We start from the raw sequence: 14,989 nt of genomic DNA on the forward strand, positions 1-14,989 counted from the left end.
TCAGTTTGGGTTAGCTGTGCTAGCTGTGCTGTACTCCCAGCTTGTTATGCACCTGGCTGAGCAGGAGAAGCTCAAAAAGTCCTTGAGTAGTCTGAGCACTACTTGGCAACAGCTGAAAACATCAGTGTGTTATGAACATTCTTCTGGTACTAAATCCAAAACACAGCACTATGCTAGCTACTATGAAGAAAATTAACTCTATCCCAGCCAAAACCAGGACATGCCCACATCTGAGGAGCATCACAGGAAAGGAGATGGTACAAGCGTCACGCTGAAGCAATTAGTATGCCCCCAGTCCCAAATTCCTGCCTTCAGAGAGGAACAGGGGCTTTACTGTCTCTGGGTTGTATTTCCACCCACCTCTACTAGTAGCCTACAGCGTTCAGTTTTTCTAGCTGTTTCGCTACAACCAACCGCATGACAGTTTACTATAATACACTTGTACCATTGTAAAACAGCAAGACAGATGGGGATCTTGTTTCTGGGACATAAACAGGGCTAAAGGGCTGTAAAGCTCCGAGCCTCTTTAACCAGTCAGCTACCGATGGAGGCGAAGTACAGTTTTCTGCTGATCTCAATACAAACAACAAGTATTCCTGTTGTCCGCATAAACAAATAGTAACCACAACTTATCTGAACAGATTTTCCTGGGCATAACAAAAAATTTCTAACCATAAAACAACTTCGCTTCCAAATTTTAAGTCTATCCTCGAAATTTTCACATTTTATCATGCAAAAAGGAGGGACAAAGAACTTTTTAGATAGCATTTTTAGCACATAAACCACTGAGAAGCTGTGAAGAGTCATATGCATTACCCCTAGCTTAAACCACGATTCTTTCTATGAGGAGCATTACCCTGTCTCACATAAGCAACCGTTACTCCTACGCCGTGGTTTTAGAAGGATCTCCCACAACCCTCCGAATCACAATTCTGCTCAGAAATAACGAGTCAGAAAGAATGCTCTTTTCGCAGCTTTAGAGAACAAGGCTAATGCTGCTATTTTCACTTTCTTAGAGTTTTATCATCCCAAACAATTCCAATTCCATTTTGTTTTCTCTGTGGCCTTTGAACAATGGCACACATGCACAGAAAGGTTTTATTTCATCTTCTACTTTGAGTTAGCACCTAGCTCAGGTAAAAATGAGTAAGAATCTCTTACCTAGTAAAGTTGGCTTTTCCTGTGATGATTCAGGTTCTGCTGAACACCTGCAAGACCGAAGAACTATCACACCTCCGAGTACACCATCTTCATTGGCTAGAAAAGGTGAACCTGGGTAAAATCATTGGGGAGAATTATTTGCAACAGGAATAGTTTCTTAGGTATTTTATTTACTTCACTTTCTTGCCCTCCCCCTTTAATCTCGTCACTAAGTGTTGAAAAGACTGTCAGGTCAAGCAGTGCTTTTACAAAAGCATCAGTTTTATTTTTTCCAGTGTTTCTAATAAGTAACTTTCTAAATAGTAATCTACTAATCTACCAGTAATCAAAAAAGGAAAAAATAGCTACATGGAATAAAAAAAAAATTGGAAATTACATTTGTGATTGAAAAACCATTTGTTCTTGGATCAAGGAAGACATAATAATGAAAAATGGAGTGTCAAGTTGAAAAAACGTATGTCTAAATATTTAGTTCTTTCTGTACTATAATTAATATAAGGATGGCCACATATGAAAAAAATCAAGCAAATTTGGGTCACTTCTACAGTTTATTCATTTTTCCCAATTTAAAGCACTTTGTACAGAGACATCATCAAACTGCTATTGACTGTCTTTCTTGCTGTTTTATGAATATTAGCAGAAAAGCCAAAACACATCCTACTTTTTAAAGTGGCTTTTCTGTTGTTAATTTAAGACATATGATATAAACCATCTTCTATCAGAAGCTGGAAAAGTTTTAAAGTTAGCTGAATCATAGAATCATAGAGTAGTTTGGGTTGGAAGGGAATCAAGTCTAAGTATTCTTTTTCTGGTTTGTAATTTGAAATGAGATTCCTATAGTTTTAAACGTGGAAACAATGGTATGATTTACATATGACTTAAAAACTCTTGAGCCACAAAATTAACCAAGTTCTCGCACTTCATCCCAAATAGACCCTAGTCACACATTTGCAATACACTGTGATTTAAAGTTGAATGTACAACTACAGCAGGCATTTCATATATTTCTTTTCAATTATCTTCTTTTAAATAAATCAGTATACTATGTCTAGTGTACAGACACTGTAAAAGGATTTGCTGGCCACAAAAACTTCAGAGCAGATCTACTCGTCAGCCTCCTTCAATTTGCCCACAGCTATTAGTAAGATGAAAATTACTCCTTTAATGCAAACAACAACAATAAATAACCCACTAAGAACCAACTTCAAGCTTTACTGTAAGGAAAACTAAAAGCTTTACCATGTTCTCTCTCAACATAACAGCAGCCGTATTCAGAAGTGATTACAAGGTGGTCGTAACAACAGGAGTCCATATCACACGCACATATAGCATGCTTAATAAACAGTAAGGTCTTATTTGACCTAATACAGACAGATATTATCTTTAAAGTGCCACTTGCCTTGCACAAGAACTATTGCTAGGTGCCAATTACACCTACTGTATTGCTCATTGACTGCAACCAAATCGCTGTGAACCAAGAATCCAGCCAATCACAACATAATAGAAAACAAGCCATGAAAATATGTTTGTTTAAAGTAGAAACTGCAAGGCTTCGGAAGTTGTAAAGAGTTTTATCACCCAAATCAAAATCTTTTACTCCATGCTTTCCAAGATGTTAACTTTATCTCTCATACTTTTACTGCATTAACCAAATGCTGGCTAAGTAGGTGGTACGATTTCTGCAAGTAAAGGAACAGAAAAAAGTGGTTTTCTTCACAGGGGATATACATCCTTTAATCTTTACTTCAGAAACTCAGGTACTTCAAAGACAATGTCTTAACTTGAACTTGGTCTGCAGACCTAATCTTATACTCAGCTGCATAAATTATTTAGGCCATGCTGTGGTGAAAAGTCATTGCAGACAAAAAAATTTTTGTGTGGTTTTTTTTAATAAGCAGTGTTTCTCCTCCTCTTTCAAGGCCTGTGAAAGGTTCTTTCAAGGTTCTAGTGAAAAATACTAATAATATCTTTAATTAAAATGGTTAAAAATGTTCTACTTCAGCAGAACAGCCAGCAAACTGGCTATTTAAAGCAGAGAGCACATTTAAGGCCATACTAAAACACTAAGACTGTATAAATGTGCATAAAAACAGACAGCAACTACTGATTACAGACTTGATGCCACTAACATCTGGTTCTACAAGTGCTTACATTGGGTTAAGCGCTTACTTTTTTTTTAGTGTTCTTCTTCCTTCCACACTCAAGAAAGACTAGGTGAAAGAAAAGTCTGCAAATAAACCACTCACATATTTCTCCATTTTCCCAGTATTTTTGTCAACTATGCACTATCATCAATGATCAAATTTTCAATAATATGAATAAGTTGCATGTGCTAGGGTCTCTCTTTTTAAACCTTAGGAGAAGATTTGGCAGTACATTTCTTTCCTCTTAAGTCTGCAGCAAAACATGTAATGCTACAGTTTCATCAGAATCCTTTCATTTTGTCAGGGATTTCTTTGCAGGAACAAAACATCCATCTTTGTCAGTGGAGTACAGAATGAGAAAAGTAATCACTCAAACTATGTGTTTTGTGAGACTTTTTAAAAAAGGAGGTTTAAAAAAATTATTTAAAACTTGAGCTTTGAGCACATAAGACAAACTCTCAAGCTTACCATTTCATCCAAAAAGATGCTCTACCTATGCATGTACAACTATGCTCATGAGAACCCCAGTTCTGCCAGCATAAATAACATTTATTTATTTACTTGCTTACTTTAAACAAGCTGTCCACAGTATGGCCCTAAATATGTACACAATTGTTTTCTGAACCAAGTTACTTCCTTCAATGATTATGCACCACAGAAGCTTTATTACCAATCCACAAAATTTAAAGGCTTGGAAGCGCATGCTAAACACTGAAAAGCTAGAGAATTGTATTAATTCAGCCTTGCCTGAAGTACATTGCCAGTCTGCTGTTATTTCAGCTAGAAAACTCAAGAGGAGAACTAATTTAATAGCACTACACATGGTAAAAGCATGATAAAAGCAGTATATAGTTTTAACTTCAGCACTCATAAAACACACCAGATAAGCAAGAAGCTGGCTTCTTTAAGAATAACGCAAGTTGGGCCCTTGGAGTAAGGACAAATGCTGGTTATGCCAAACAATACCAGGTCTTAACTGCCCTAACTTTGTAAGAATCGACCATAACTGTAGTACTGGGGTGATACAGAGCTGAGTAAAATGGCTTAGAGAGACCTGTAGTGGGTAATTTGAATGGAGTATTCAACTAGGGGCTGTCTTAGAAGTTTGGTTTATGCAAACAAAGCAAAGAAGACCGGGGTGCATTATATCCTCCAGACGGAAATACAGCGTTACTTGCCCAGTGGTGCACACCATCAAAACCCAGAATCTACAGGCTGTCCTTGTTTGCAGCACCTTGAGCAATATACTACAACACAATGATGAAAACGATGGTATTATGTTGGGTTTCTTGTTGCAGTCAGCCATGCTTTGGAGCCACAGCAACAGAGATTGAGCTAAAATACAGTTGCAACTCAAGAAATTACTAAGATTTAGTATTTTCAGCTAAGCTACTGAAGATTTTTCTTTTTTTTTTTTCTTAAAACACAATCCACAGCAAACTTTAGTTTTCTACACCATTTTACCATCACCTGCAGACTGAACATTATTCTGGAAAGGAGAGGAAAAAAAAAAAAAAAAAAAAAATTCAAATTAGAATAAATGGAGCAGACAGGGATTTCACAAGCCTTTGTTGACTTTATGCATGCTTTTACTAAGATTTAGTATTTCAGCTAAGCTACTGGAAAATTTTTCTTTTTTTTTTTTCTTAAAACACAATCCACAGCCAAACTTTAGTTTTCTACACCATTTTACCATCACCTGCAGACTGAACATTATTCTGGAAAGAAAAAAAAAAAAAAAAAAAAAAAAAGAACACATCCCTTCTTCTCACCTCCAGACACAAACAGGAAATGAAGATGTAGTCACTTGCAAAACCCCTGTAATGGTTCATGATCTTCTCACCCACACCACCTCCATGGGCCATCTGTTTCTCTACTTCTCCTGGAGGTTGCCATCCACAGAGCCATCCGAAACAAACTGTGTGACTACTCCCTCATCCGTTCCAATTGCTTTCACCAGCAATTTCAGCTACACCATCTCAGGACAAAATCAGCAACAATATGAAGCATCTCTAGCTCACTGCACTGGCTAAGTTGTGGGGAATCGACCTCTGAAGAGTGGCAGCAAAACCCAGTTGCCTACAGTAATACCATTAAAATATTCTACACTACAGTAAATTCAGAGAGACTGTTTCTCCTCCCTTAAAAATCAGATCCTAAGCCAAATTAAATACACACTGAATAGCACATTCTTTAAAACAGAGAATGTATTTTATATTCCAATTAAAGCAATTTTTAAAAAGAAGGATTCAAATATATTAATTTTTTTTAAACAAAGATGTTTCTGGATATGTAGACTTATTACCGAGGATTACCATTATGCTGAAGAGTGTATTTGAGTGTATTTTAACACAGAAATACAGTCCAAATGAGTGGGTCTATGTTAAGCAATATTCAACAGCTGTACACTATGCATCCCTTATTAAATCTGTAAAAATAATGGTACAATAGTAGTATTATACTTTATTTCTAAACAGACTCCATGCACCGTATACAGGAATGAATTTGAGTGTTCTCAAAACACTGTGAATTTTAAAGGTTAGTAACTTACTTCATTAATTTAGCTCTAAAAATAATTTTGTTACAGCCAAGCCATTGAGAAAAAGAAATAATAGTGCAGACTTCTGTAAAAAATAACAATATAGGTAATGGCATTTTTTCATATACATTATATTTAATTAGTATTTAAACAGGAAGAGAAAAGGTGCAACTGAAATACGGCCACGTATATTAAAGTCATAATGGCTCTCATTAGAAGGAAAAAGTAACTTGGCTCCCACATTCCTACATAATTTTTACTCTCTCTGTACTCCTAAGAATGATAGATCTTGCTGTACAATTAAAAATTCAGTAAAAATAAAACAAAATATGCCTACTAGCCAAAAATAATTCTTTACTGCAATAAAATAGAATTGCTAGACAAATCTTTGATCTAATAGCTTGCTAATGACAAAACTACAAAAACCTGGGGCTTTTAATACCATTTTACATCTCATGAAACTCATCATTCCTTCCCAGTTACTCTGGCGTAACACTGAAGAATTTTGCATGAAAAATCCAATCCAAAACTTCAACTACAACATTAACTAATAATGTTAGCACTGGCTGGCCACACCAGAGAGAAGGGGTAGGAAAAAAAACCAAAACCCATCTTTCAATAGTTTTGGTTTAATCCTCACCTCCCCCAGTCACAAAATTATATTTTACAATACACATTTTCCTCCTTCAAAGCTCAATTATTCTGTTACTGCTATCGGACATATAGAAAGCATGATCAAGTTTTTATTTATGTATTTCACATATTATTAATCTGTAGTAATGGTCTCTCTTAAGAATAAGAAAACATATCTTCATAGCAACTCCACATTCAGTGATCTCATCAAGTTCTGCAAGAGCAACCACAACTGAACACCAAGACCTGGATTCAGCCTCAGACCCAGGATAGGACATACAGGTTTCACAAATGTTAAGGCAAATAATGGCCTCAACATTCGGCCTTGCTCTGGAGGAACTACAGCTACAAGTCAAGAACTTTTTTTTTTTTTTCCCCTATGTCTCTTGTAAATTAAACTGCTCCCATGATGAAGATTGTTTCCTCCAGAGCATGCAATCGGTAAGAGCTGTTCATTTCTGATCCTGTGCTTTTTTCCCCATTTGTAGCTACTGGACAGATCCATTCTAGCACAGGTTTGACACTAAACTGTAAAAAGTGTTTTATTTACACTTACCCAGCTAAAGGACTAACCAGCTGTTCATCAGATGTTTTACATTCATACTCTTCCACAGCAGAGAAACCATTACCAGCTTCAGTGTTTACATTAGCTTTCAAAGTCTTCAGAACTTTGGTCTGAACACTGACTGTGGCATGGTGTAACCAATTACGTGCTTTAGCATCCCCCAGTTTTAGCAGAGTGCAGCTAAACTGTTCTAAACCTTCTCATGCTGTAATGTGCGTGAAAATCAGACTTTTTTCAGGTCAATAATCTGTAGCTCACCCATGCCATTGGACTTTGTCAGCTTGTGTACAGAAGGTGTTTAAAGTGAAGCTGTTTGCCACTCTGCTTCTGCCACATACCCCGCTAAACTTCAGGCTAACAATTTAAATAACATGAGAGGAATATATAAGCACTAAATGAAGCCTGCTCTTAATTTCATGCACCATTATTTGTTAAATGTTTAAGCACAAGCTGTCTGAAACCAGAGATCTTTATATTTTATTGTAAGTAATTTAAAACATCTGTTTAGAATTTTTAAAGAAGCTGCAAGGAATAGCACCTGGACATCAAACTTTACAGGTCAGATGCTAAGAAATTAAGTAACTGAGGATACTGCTGTCCACTAAGATCCCAATGTTTTCGATAAGGGGAAGCACAGTCAGGACCTAGACAAACTCTTGTGTAGAATAACCACATTGTGTTAGTTTTTCAGCTGGTTTTATTGCACAGGTAAGGAACAGGCCTATTCAATTCTGTCTAACATCAAATACAAACTTGTGAAATCATAAACTTGCTGTGGATAAAATAGGTTATATGAAACTTCAGGATGACTTCATTCTCTTCTCAAATTTTTTCCTCTGTGTCACAGAGAAGACATAGTAATGCTTCCATAGCATGCTCCCTCTGCTATAAAACCACAAAGGATACTACAAAGCTTAGAGTGATGCAGTGCCAAAATATAAAGTATCGATAACACCGTGCAACGACAGTCATGGGCAGTCTCATAACTGTTCGAGTATGAGGCTTTTTTCTCCAAACATGGAGTCTTTTTTCTCCCAACAAGCCTAACTCATAATTGGGAAATATTCTATGATTCCTAACTGTCCAAACTCCTGCTCCCAAGAGAGGTATTTGACACAAACTTTCAAAAGAAGAAAGTGTCAGCATTATCCTTCTGCTATTACCTTTCTGCAGACATTGCTCATTTGTGAACTGAAGCAGAACTTGAAAATACAAGAATAGACAAACATATTTCCGCTAAGGAAAGAACAAATATCAGATTCCAACTATGTCTTTCAGCTCATTATTTTCTAATACTTTATAAGAAGCTTTAAAGTACAATTTGTAACATTGCCATTGTTAAAAGCCCAGTTTTCCCGCCAGTGAGATGACACAAACATTTACTCTAAGTCTACATTCCACAAACTTGGCCACATTTGAAAGGAATAATGAGTAACAAAATCCTCTGTTCTTCTGTTTGGAAGGTATTTGTGTTTACAGAACACCATTCTTCGACTGCGTACCAAGCCTTTAGCGCTCTTCAACTAAAGATATCAAGCCGATCTGATTTAGAAAAAAAAAAATCTAAATTCAATTTCTCTCACCTCCAATTCAACTATCAATTATGCATTATCCATAGTAAGCTGGCTCTGAGAAAACATGAGAAAAGCACATCTGTCATTAGTTTGCTCATCACCTGCTGTTTAAACAGCACTCACTGTTTAAGCCAGGCATTCCCTAGCTGGAAGGATTCCCAGGGCTCTGCGGAGACTTGGAGAGTTCTGTAAACAGGAAGCACCAATCTGATGGCAACTGCCAAAATCAGCTGTTCATCCCTCCAATACAAGTAACGCACATTTTGACTTCTGACAAAACATTCTAGCTCTGCTTTGTTAAAGCTTTTTTTTTTTTTTTTGGCCTCAGTCCATTATAATTCTGGTGAAAGTTTGACATGACCACAAAACAGGGCTTTTAATAAGAGTAGCAAGGAAAGAATCCACGCCATCAGCAAGTAGGCTATTAGCCCATTTTATCTTATTGTTTCACACCGGTAAGAAGTCCTGCATCATACCATGCATCCTGAGCTATCAACTAGCACATCAATGACAATGACAATTCAGACCAAAAAAACCATTTAGTATAAACCTGATGTTTTAAGTGTAATGCATTTTTTCACTTGTTGCACTATATTAGCAAGACGTAACTTTGCATTCCATCCTCAGAATTGCCAAGATCCCCCAAAGTTACACTGCTGGTTGCAAACTTAGTACTATGTCACATGTAAACAGAAAGATGTATCTGGATTTTCAGGTTTTCCTCAATCAGTCTTCATTCATAGGACAGCTGAGGGCCAACTAGATTTTACTTTTTCTAATGAAGACACAGAATTCAACCACTTCACCTACACATAAAAGGTGGCTGTATTTTTTTTTCTTTTTTTCCCCCCCCCTCTCCATTTCAATACTGTCCCAGAGTACCACTGAGAAGGTAATACACATCCCTACTGATAATAAAAATCCGCAGTGCTAAATTTCTTGAAATACAAATATGAGCCATCACTAATTAAAACATGAAATTTAAAAAAGGAATTAAGAAATACTTCTCTACAAATTTTTCTATCATGAAAAAGCATTAATTTGATACTGTCTCTCATTCTTTTCACTTTCCCCTATTTTGTTGATTTTAGTCTGATTTCCCAACTAAATTATCAAGCGCAGCCTTCCAATGTGAAGGTCACTTCCCCTCAAACAGTCAAATGCAACGTTGTCAGAAGCAGAGTTTAATATGGATTCAACATTATAAACAGGAATAAAGAAATTGCAACACATTTATTGCCAAGACCATGGGCAATGATTCCTGTGTCCCAAAAAGGCATGCGTATGTCCCTCTTTCAGTACTAATTAAAATACTATAAAAATGAAGTTTGACAATACAGAGTACAATAAGTGTTATGTTGTCTTGTCCACAAGAAATTTTGAAGGTCAAAATTGTCTGTGGATACTAAAGCTTAAAAAAAAAATTAAGAGCTATAAAGACAATGCAAGTCAACATATATGCCAGAAGCCTCACTGGAATCTACTCTATCTTCAGAAGTTCAAATATATAGAGAGATTTTAAATTTCTGTAATAATATTTTGGTTATAACTTGAAGAAAGAAAACAAGATCTATATTCACAAAAAATTAAACAGGTATAAGTAGTCATGTGTAATCCTCTCATATGAAAGAAAAAAAAATTGTTTTTACCTTACAATAGCCTTCAGTAAAATCTATTTCACTGTCATAAGAAATTAATTTCTTCATGTAAATAGCAAACCAGAATCTGTCTGTCCAAAGCATTTAATTAGAACATGCAGTGGTTTTGAGGTCTATTATATTTAAAAGGGTTAACATGACTGATTTTTATTAATGCTCTTAAACGACCAATTCTAAAAATATGCAATTGTGCACCACAGCCAGTGATTCAGGCAGGAAATTCTTTCTTCAAATCTCTCCAGGTATTCTGTGACTCACATAACAACTGAGATATTTCCAAGGGTTTTCCTTTAGATTTCCTAAAATATTCTCTGTAGTTTAACATTCTTTAGATGTAACATAACACCAAATTTGAGGCCAACTGCAACATAAGGGTTCAACAGAAATCACAAAAATAAGTATCTTAATTTTGTTAAAGAAGATTAACTGCATTTTAAACAATGTTATGCAATATTTAGGCAATTAGCACCATATATTTACCAATAAACTTGTTTTGCATAGTCTCTAGGAGAGCTTGGTGGGCATCTTCCGTTTGCAAAGCACATGAACATTCTCTGGCCAGTATGGTTCGGACAAGGTGCTCTCCACAACCTAAAGAAATATTAAGATTGGGAATAGTCAGAATATAGATATCACTACAAAGAAACTCTGACATTATTTTACACCATCAAATTTTTTTAAAAAAATGCATTTCACAGGTGTCTGCCTTTTTTTTTTTTACTTTTATTACTTTAGAGTGACACTGAGTCACACAATGTCAGCAGTTTTTCTCACAACTTTCCTGAAATTTCTACTGCACAAAGTCATAAACCAAAAAGGCTTAAGTATAGAAAGAAGAAACAGAAATAGTGAGAAGAAACAGCAAGACTATCTCTGACGTGTCATCATTATCCAGGTCTTGCAATTTTCTCTCAAAGAATCCACTCACTAATCATTCTCCCAGGAATGATCCTTGGAAGCAACTCTCTTCAAACCAAGAGCATCTTTAGTGAATGCCACAGTAATTACTTTGCATGATGTAATCTTCTATTTAGTCCATCTGATTTAGCCTTTTGTCAACAAAGGAATAGGTGAATTTACCTGTAATTTTTGACAGGGTTGTTGCTCATTGGGATACTAATAAAAGTTTCTGTGATTTTTAAAGGTTTGTCCTTAAGAAGGTAAAAAGCTCCAGCAAACAACCACTTATTACTTCAGTACTTTCTGTAACTATTCCCTGGAAGCTGTTAATGATGATGAAGACGAACAGGTCATTAGTGCTACTCTTACTCTGTAGGAATGGTTTCACACTGGTGGTTTTCTCCTGTGACCTTTTCCATTCCTGTAATGTGTTTTGGGACATACAGCTGTGGTCAACAAATGGTACAGAGCACATTTATTGGATCAAAGTTTTCTTGGATGGGAAAACACATTGGTGTGTATATAAAAGTCATTTTACTACTATGCCTCCCATTTGTTGACATTTTTCCTCAAATGCAAGGAAGCAGATGAACGATCGAGAAGAGATCTAACCAAGCACCAGTTAAGCTGAAATGAATTATCCAGTTAGGAAAAAAAACCCCACCACTAAAACTAACTAATTTAACAGCTGCAATATGACAACACTTTTAATTATCTAAATTGAGATGATTACAGTTTGTTCTTTAATTATGTAAATTTACGTGATTACAGTTTGCTCAGACTTGTAACTTCAGAGTATATCAGAGCCTAAAACTGCATTAGACACTAGAATATACAGAGAGCAGTCAAATACAGTTAATTCTCAATTATTTATATATATTTCTAGCAAATTTCTCATTAACCATGACAAGATGCAAACACTGTGCTGGCTCCATACAAAAATCTGCTATAATCCAGTTGGAATTATTAGCTCAGGTGCAGAACTACATAAATACACCTACGCAGCTTCCAGGGACAATTTATGGCTGGAAACAATCTAGCTGCTTTCACATGGCAGAGGGCCGGAGCTGGTAAGACATCAGACCTAACCTGGCTTCAGACAAAGGCAGCTCAGTCTCCACGGATAACATTCACTTTACTGGAAGCACTAACAAGCCCAGAACAGAGAAAACTGAGCAACCCTGGCTGAAGCCAGCCTAGATCTGGCACAAAGAAAGAACTAATAAATAAACCTAACCCAAACTGGCTCCAGCGCAGCCTGCTGAGTGTCTCCTTTCCATGCTTCTCAATATGCTGAGTTTAGAGCACTGACTGGTTTGGGGCACAACATTGCACGAACACACTTGGGCAGATCTAGCGTTGAGTCTTGGAGTTACTCACAGACAGGCTTCTTGTCCTTGCCACCACTATTAAGCCCTAATTAACATGGCAACCTACTCCAAAAATCTCTCTTTCTGGTTACTTGTCACACAATTACACCCTTCCCCTTAAAGGCAAAGTGAGTTTACAAATACTGTTCTTCAAAGACTGCCAATGTGTGTGTGTGGGAAGACTAATCATCCTCCATTTCCAAGATTAAAAAAAACAACAAAAAACCCTATGGAACATTATATTTGCATTAGATGTCAGAGAATAAGCCCAGGGACCAGATTGCAGAAAAATTGTGTAGACTTGTCCCAAAATCTTGCTATATTCAATCATCAAAATTACACCTTAGTCTTCAGTTATGTGCTCCTTCTAATGGGCAGTGTCTCCTGACTAATACAATTTGTTTAAACGGGATTGTTTGAAGTGGGGTACTTTGGCATTGAATCAACATATAATTGGCACAACAGAAAGACAAAAAATTCTTTGTATAGCAAACAGATTGAGTAAAAACCAGTTATAAATTTAGAGGAAAATGAAAGAGCTGAAATACTACAACAATTCCACAGCAAAGGGAGGCAGTTCTTGAGAGCACAAGGAAAAAAGTGTTTTCATTGAGACTGTCAGGCTCTTGAGCTATTGAGAAAAGTGTCCGGGTTAGGATATTATCTTCAAGAGGCTCACACAATACAGTGTCCTCAACACCTGCTTACCAGGAGGGTCTGTCCATTCATTGTCTCATTTCTTCCATGATCGAAAGCTTTTGCCCACAATAGAATTGAGAGTTATCTAATATTTATTCAAGACAAAGTAATGTATGAAGAACACAAAAAAACTGCAAGAGGCATTCTACCAACAGATCAGAACATGGCTCTCACTTTTGTTTAAACCAAGTAAATTTAATCATTATGAAATTTTACTGTAAAGAATAAAACTAAAGAAGCTATGTTCCAGCAGAAACTTAGCAAGTTGATTTTGTCTTGAAAAGAACCTGTTAATACCTTTAAATATAACATTTATACCCTACGTGAGGTAACCAGCATGGGACTTAGAATGTGAATGAGACAGAAAAATCAGAGCAAGCCTGTGCATCTCCTATGCATCAAGTAATAAAACCAGATGTTACTACTTGACAATTTTTAAGTAATTCCTAAATTGGCATCAAAAAGACAATAGCCATTTTTTAGCGTGATGTATAACGCTATTTATCCCAAGAGAATGACTTTATTGAAGAGTTCCCATAACATCAAGTCTGCTACAAAAAAAAAAAAATTAAGAGAGAGAAAACTTAATATGGGTTAAGAACAGCTGCATCCCACTGATGTGATCCAGGATCAACCACAAGGAAAGCAGCCTTGCAATTTGACTAACACATCACACATCTCTACATCCCCACAGACAAAGTAGTTTCTTTTTGTCATATTTATATCGACCTATAAGGCAGCAAACTTACAGACTGCTGCTGGCAGTGTACACAAAAATCTTCCAACACGTCACATGCCAGCAATCTGCAGGGACAGATAGCTAAGGAAAATAATCCCATCATTTTGAAAAGAAAAATTTGTTACTGCAGTTTTTGATGTAGGAACAACTATTTCGGAACAAGAAAAATAACTACTCAGCATTTCACATACTTTGACCAGATAAAGGCTGAGAGAAAGAATTACCCTAATTATTTCAATAGAATTTCCCTTCCTATTATCTGAAGTTAGAACCAACTACTGGAGTGTGAACTGCTTTGCAGGCTTAGCAGACCAGTATGCCTCCATAGTCTCAAACTGGGAGAACACTGTAAATAATACTAGGGCTAGACACAAAATAAATGTGTACAGAATTACAGTAATCGAAACCTAATTTATAACTTACGGCATAAAGTTGTGGGTTCAAATTTATAGTTCCATTCACTTGTAATCTAACCACCAGCATTAGCCAACTTCCGAAAAAGTTTTATTAACATGACTCAAGACAGCAACTACAGTCAAAGCTACTTTAATGCATTTCCAAATCATGCACATAAGCTGAAGAAAATGTAAATCTGGTTCATTTGCTTAACTATCTCACATTATACAATGTTTAACTGTCTGTGTTATTATACTTCGCAGTTTTTCACTGAATAATACTGACAACAGGGACTCCTAATAAGAATTTTTCAATTCTACATTAAAGTCACAAATGCACCTGTTTTAGTAACTTTCCTGTAAACAGAGTTTAAATCATTTTATTATCCTTTCCCGGTTAAGATGATGACCTCTTCAATAACCTGAAGCTCTTCTATCTCAGAGACAAACCCTTTGCAATGACAGACCAAAGCTTCCATAAGCCTTCACACAGGAGTGGCTCAAATGGAGATCACTATCTGGAAAAACTTTCTGGGTTAAATTAGTACTTCTCACTGAAATAACTGTTTCATATAGTAAACAAACTATTTTCGTAACACCGTAATATTGTGC

General features: G+C 36.2%; 1 protein-coding gene across 5 annotated transcripts in view; it reads right to left on the bottom strand.

Annotated features, from left to right (window-relative positions):
- Nucleotides 1–14,989, bottom strand: part of TASP1 (taspase 1) — an 89,891-nt gene that overhangs the window by 22,699 nt on the left and 52,203 nt on the right. For 4 of the 5 annotated variants that reach the window (XM_009634662.2, XM_035890235.1, XM_035890237.1 and 1 more), the window contains exons 10-11: nt 10,755–10,865; nt 1,162–1,272 (exon numbers count right to left, since the gene is read on the bottom strand). In XM_009634662.2, coding sequence (XP_009632957.1) covers nt 1,162–1,272; nt 10,755–10,865 — 222 coding nt within the window. Of the gene's footprint in view, nt 1–1,161; nt 1,273–5,077; nt 5,357–10,754; nt 10,866–14,989 lie in introns of those variants that run through there. The other variant, XR_004841448.1, reaches the window with a different exon arrangement.

This window comes from Egretta garzetta, unplaced genomic scaffold, assembly GCF_000687185.1.
Source record: "Egretta garzetta isolate BGI_Z169 unplaced genomic scaffold, ASM68718v1 scaffold252, whole genome shotgun sequence".
In the NCBI taxonomy this organism is placed as follows: domain Eukaryota; kingdom Metazoa; phylum Chordata; class Aves; order Pelecaniformes; family Ardeidae; genus Egretta; species Egretta garzetta.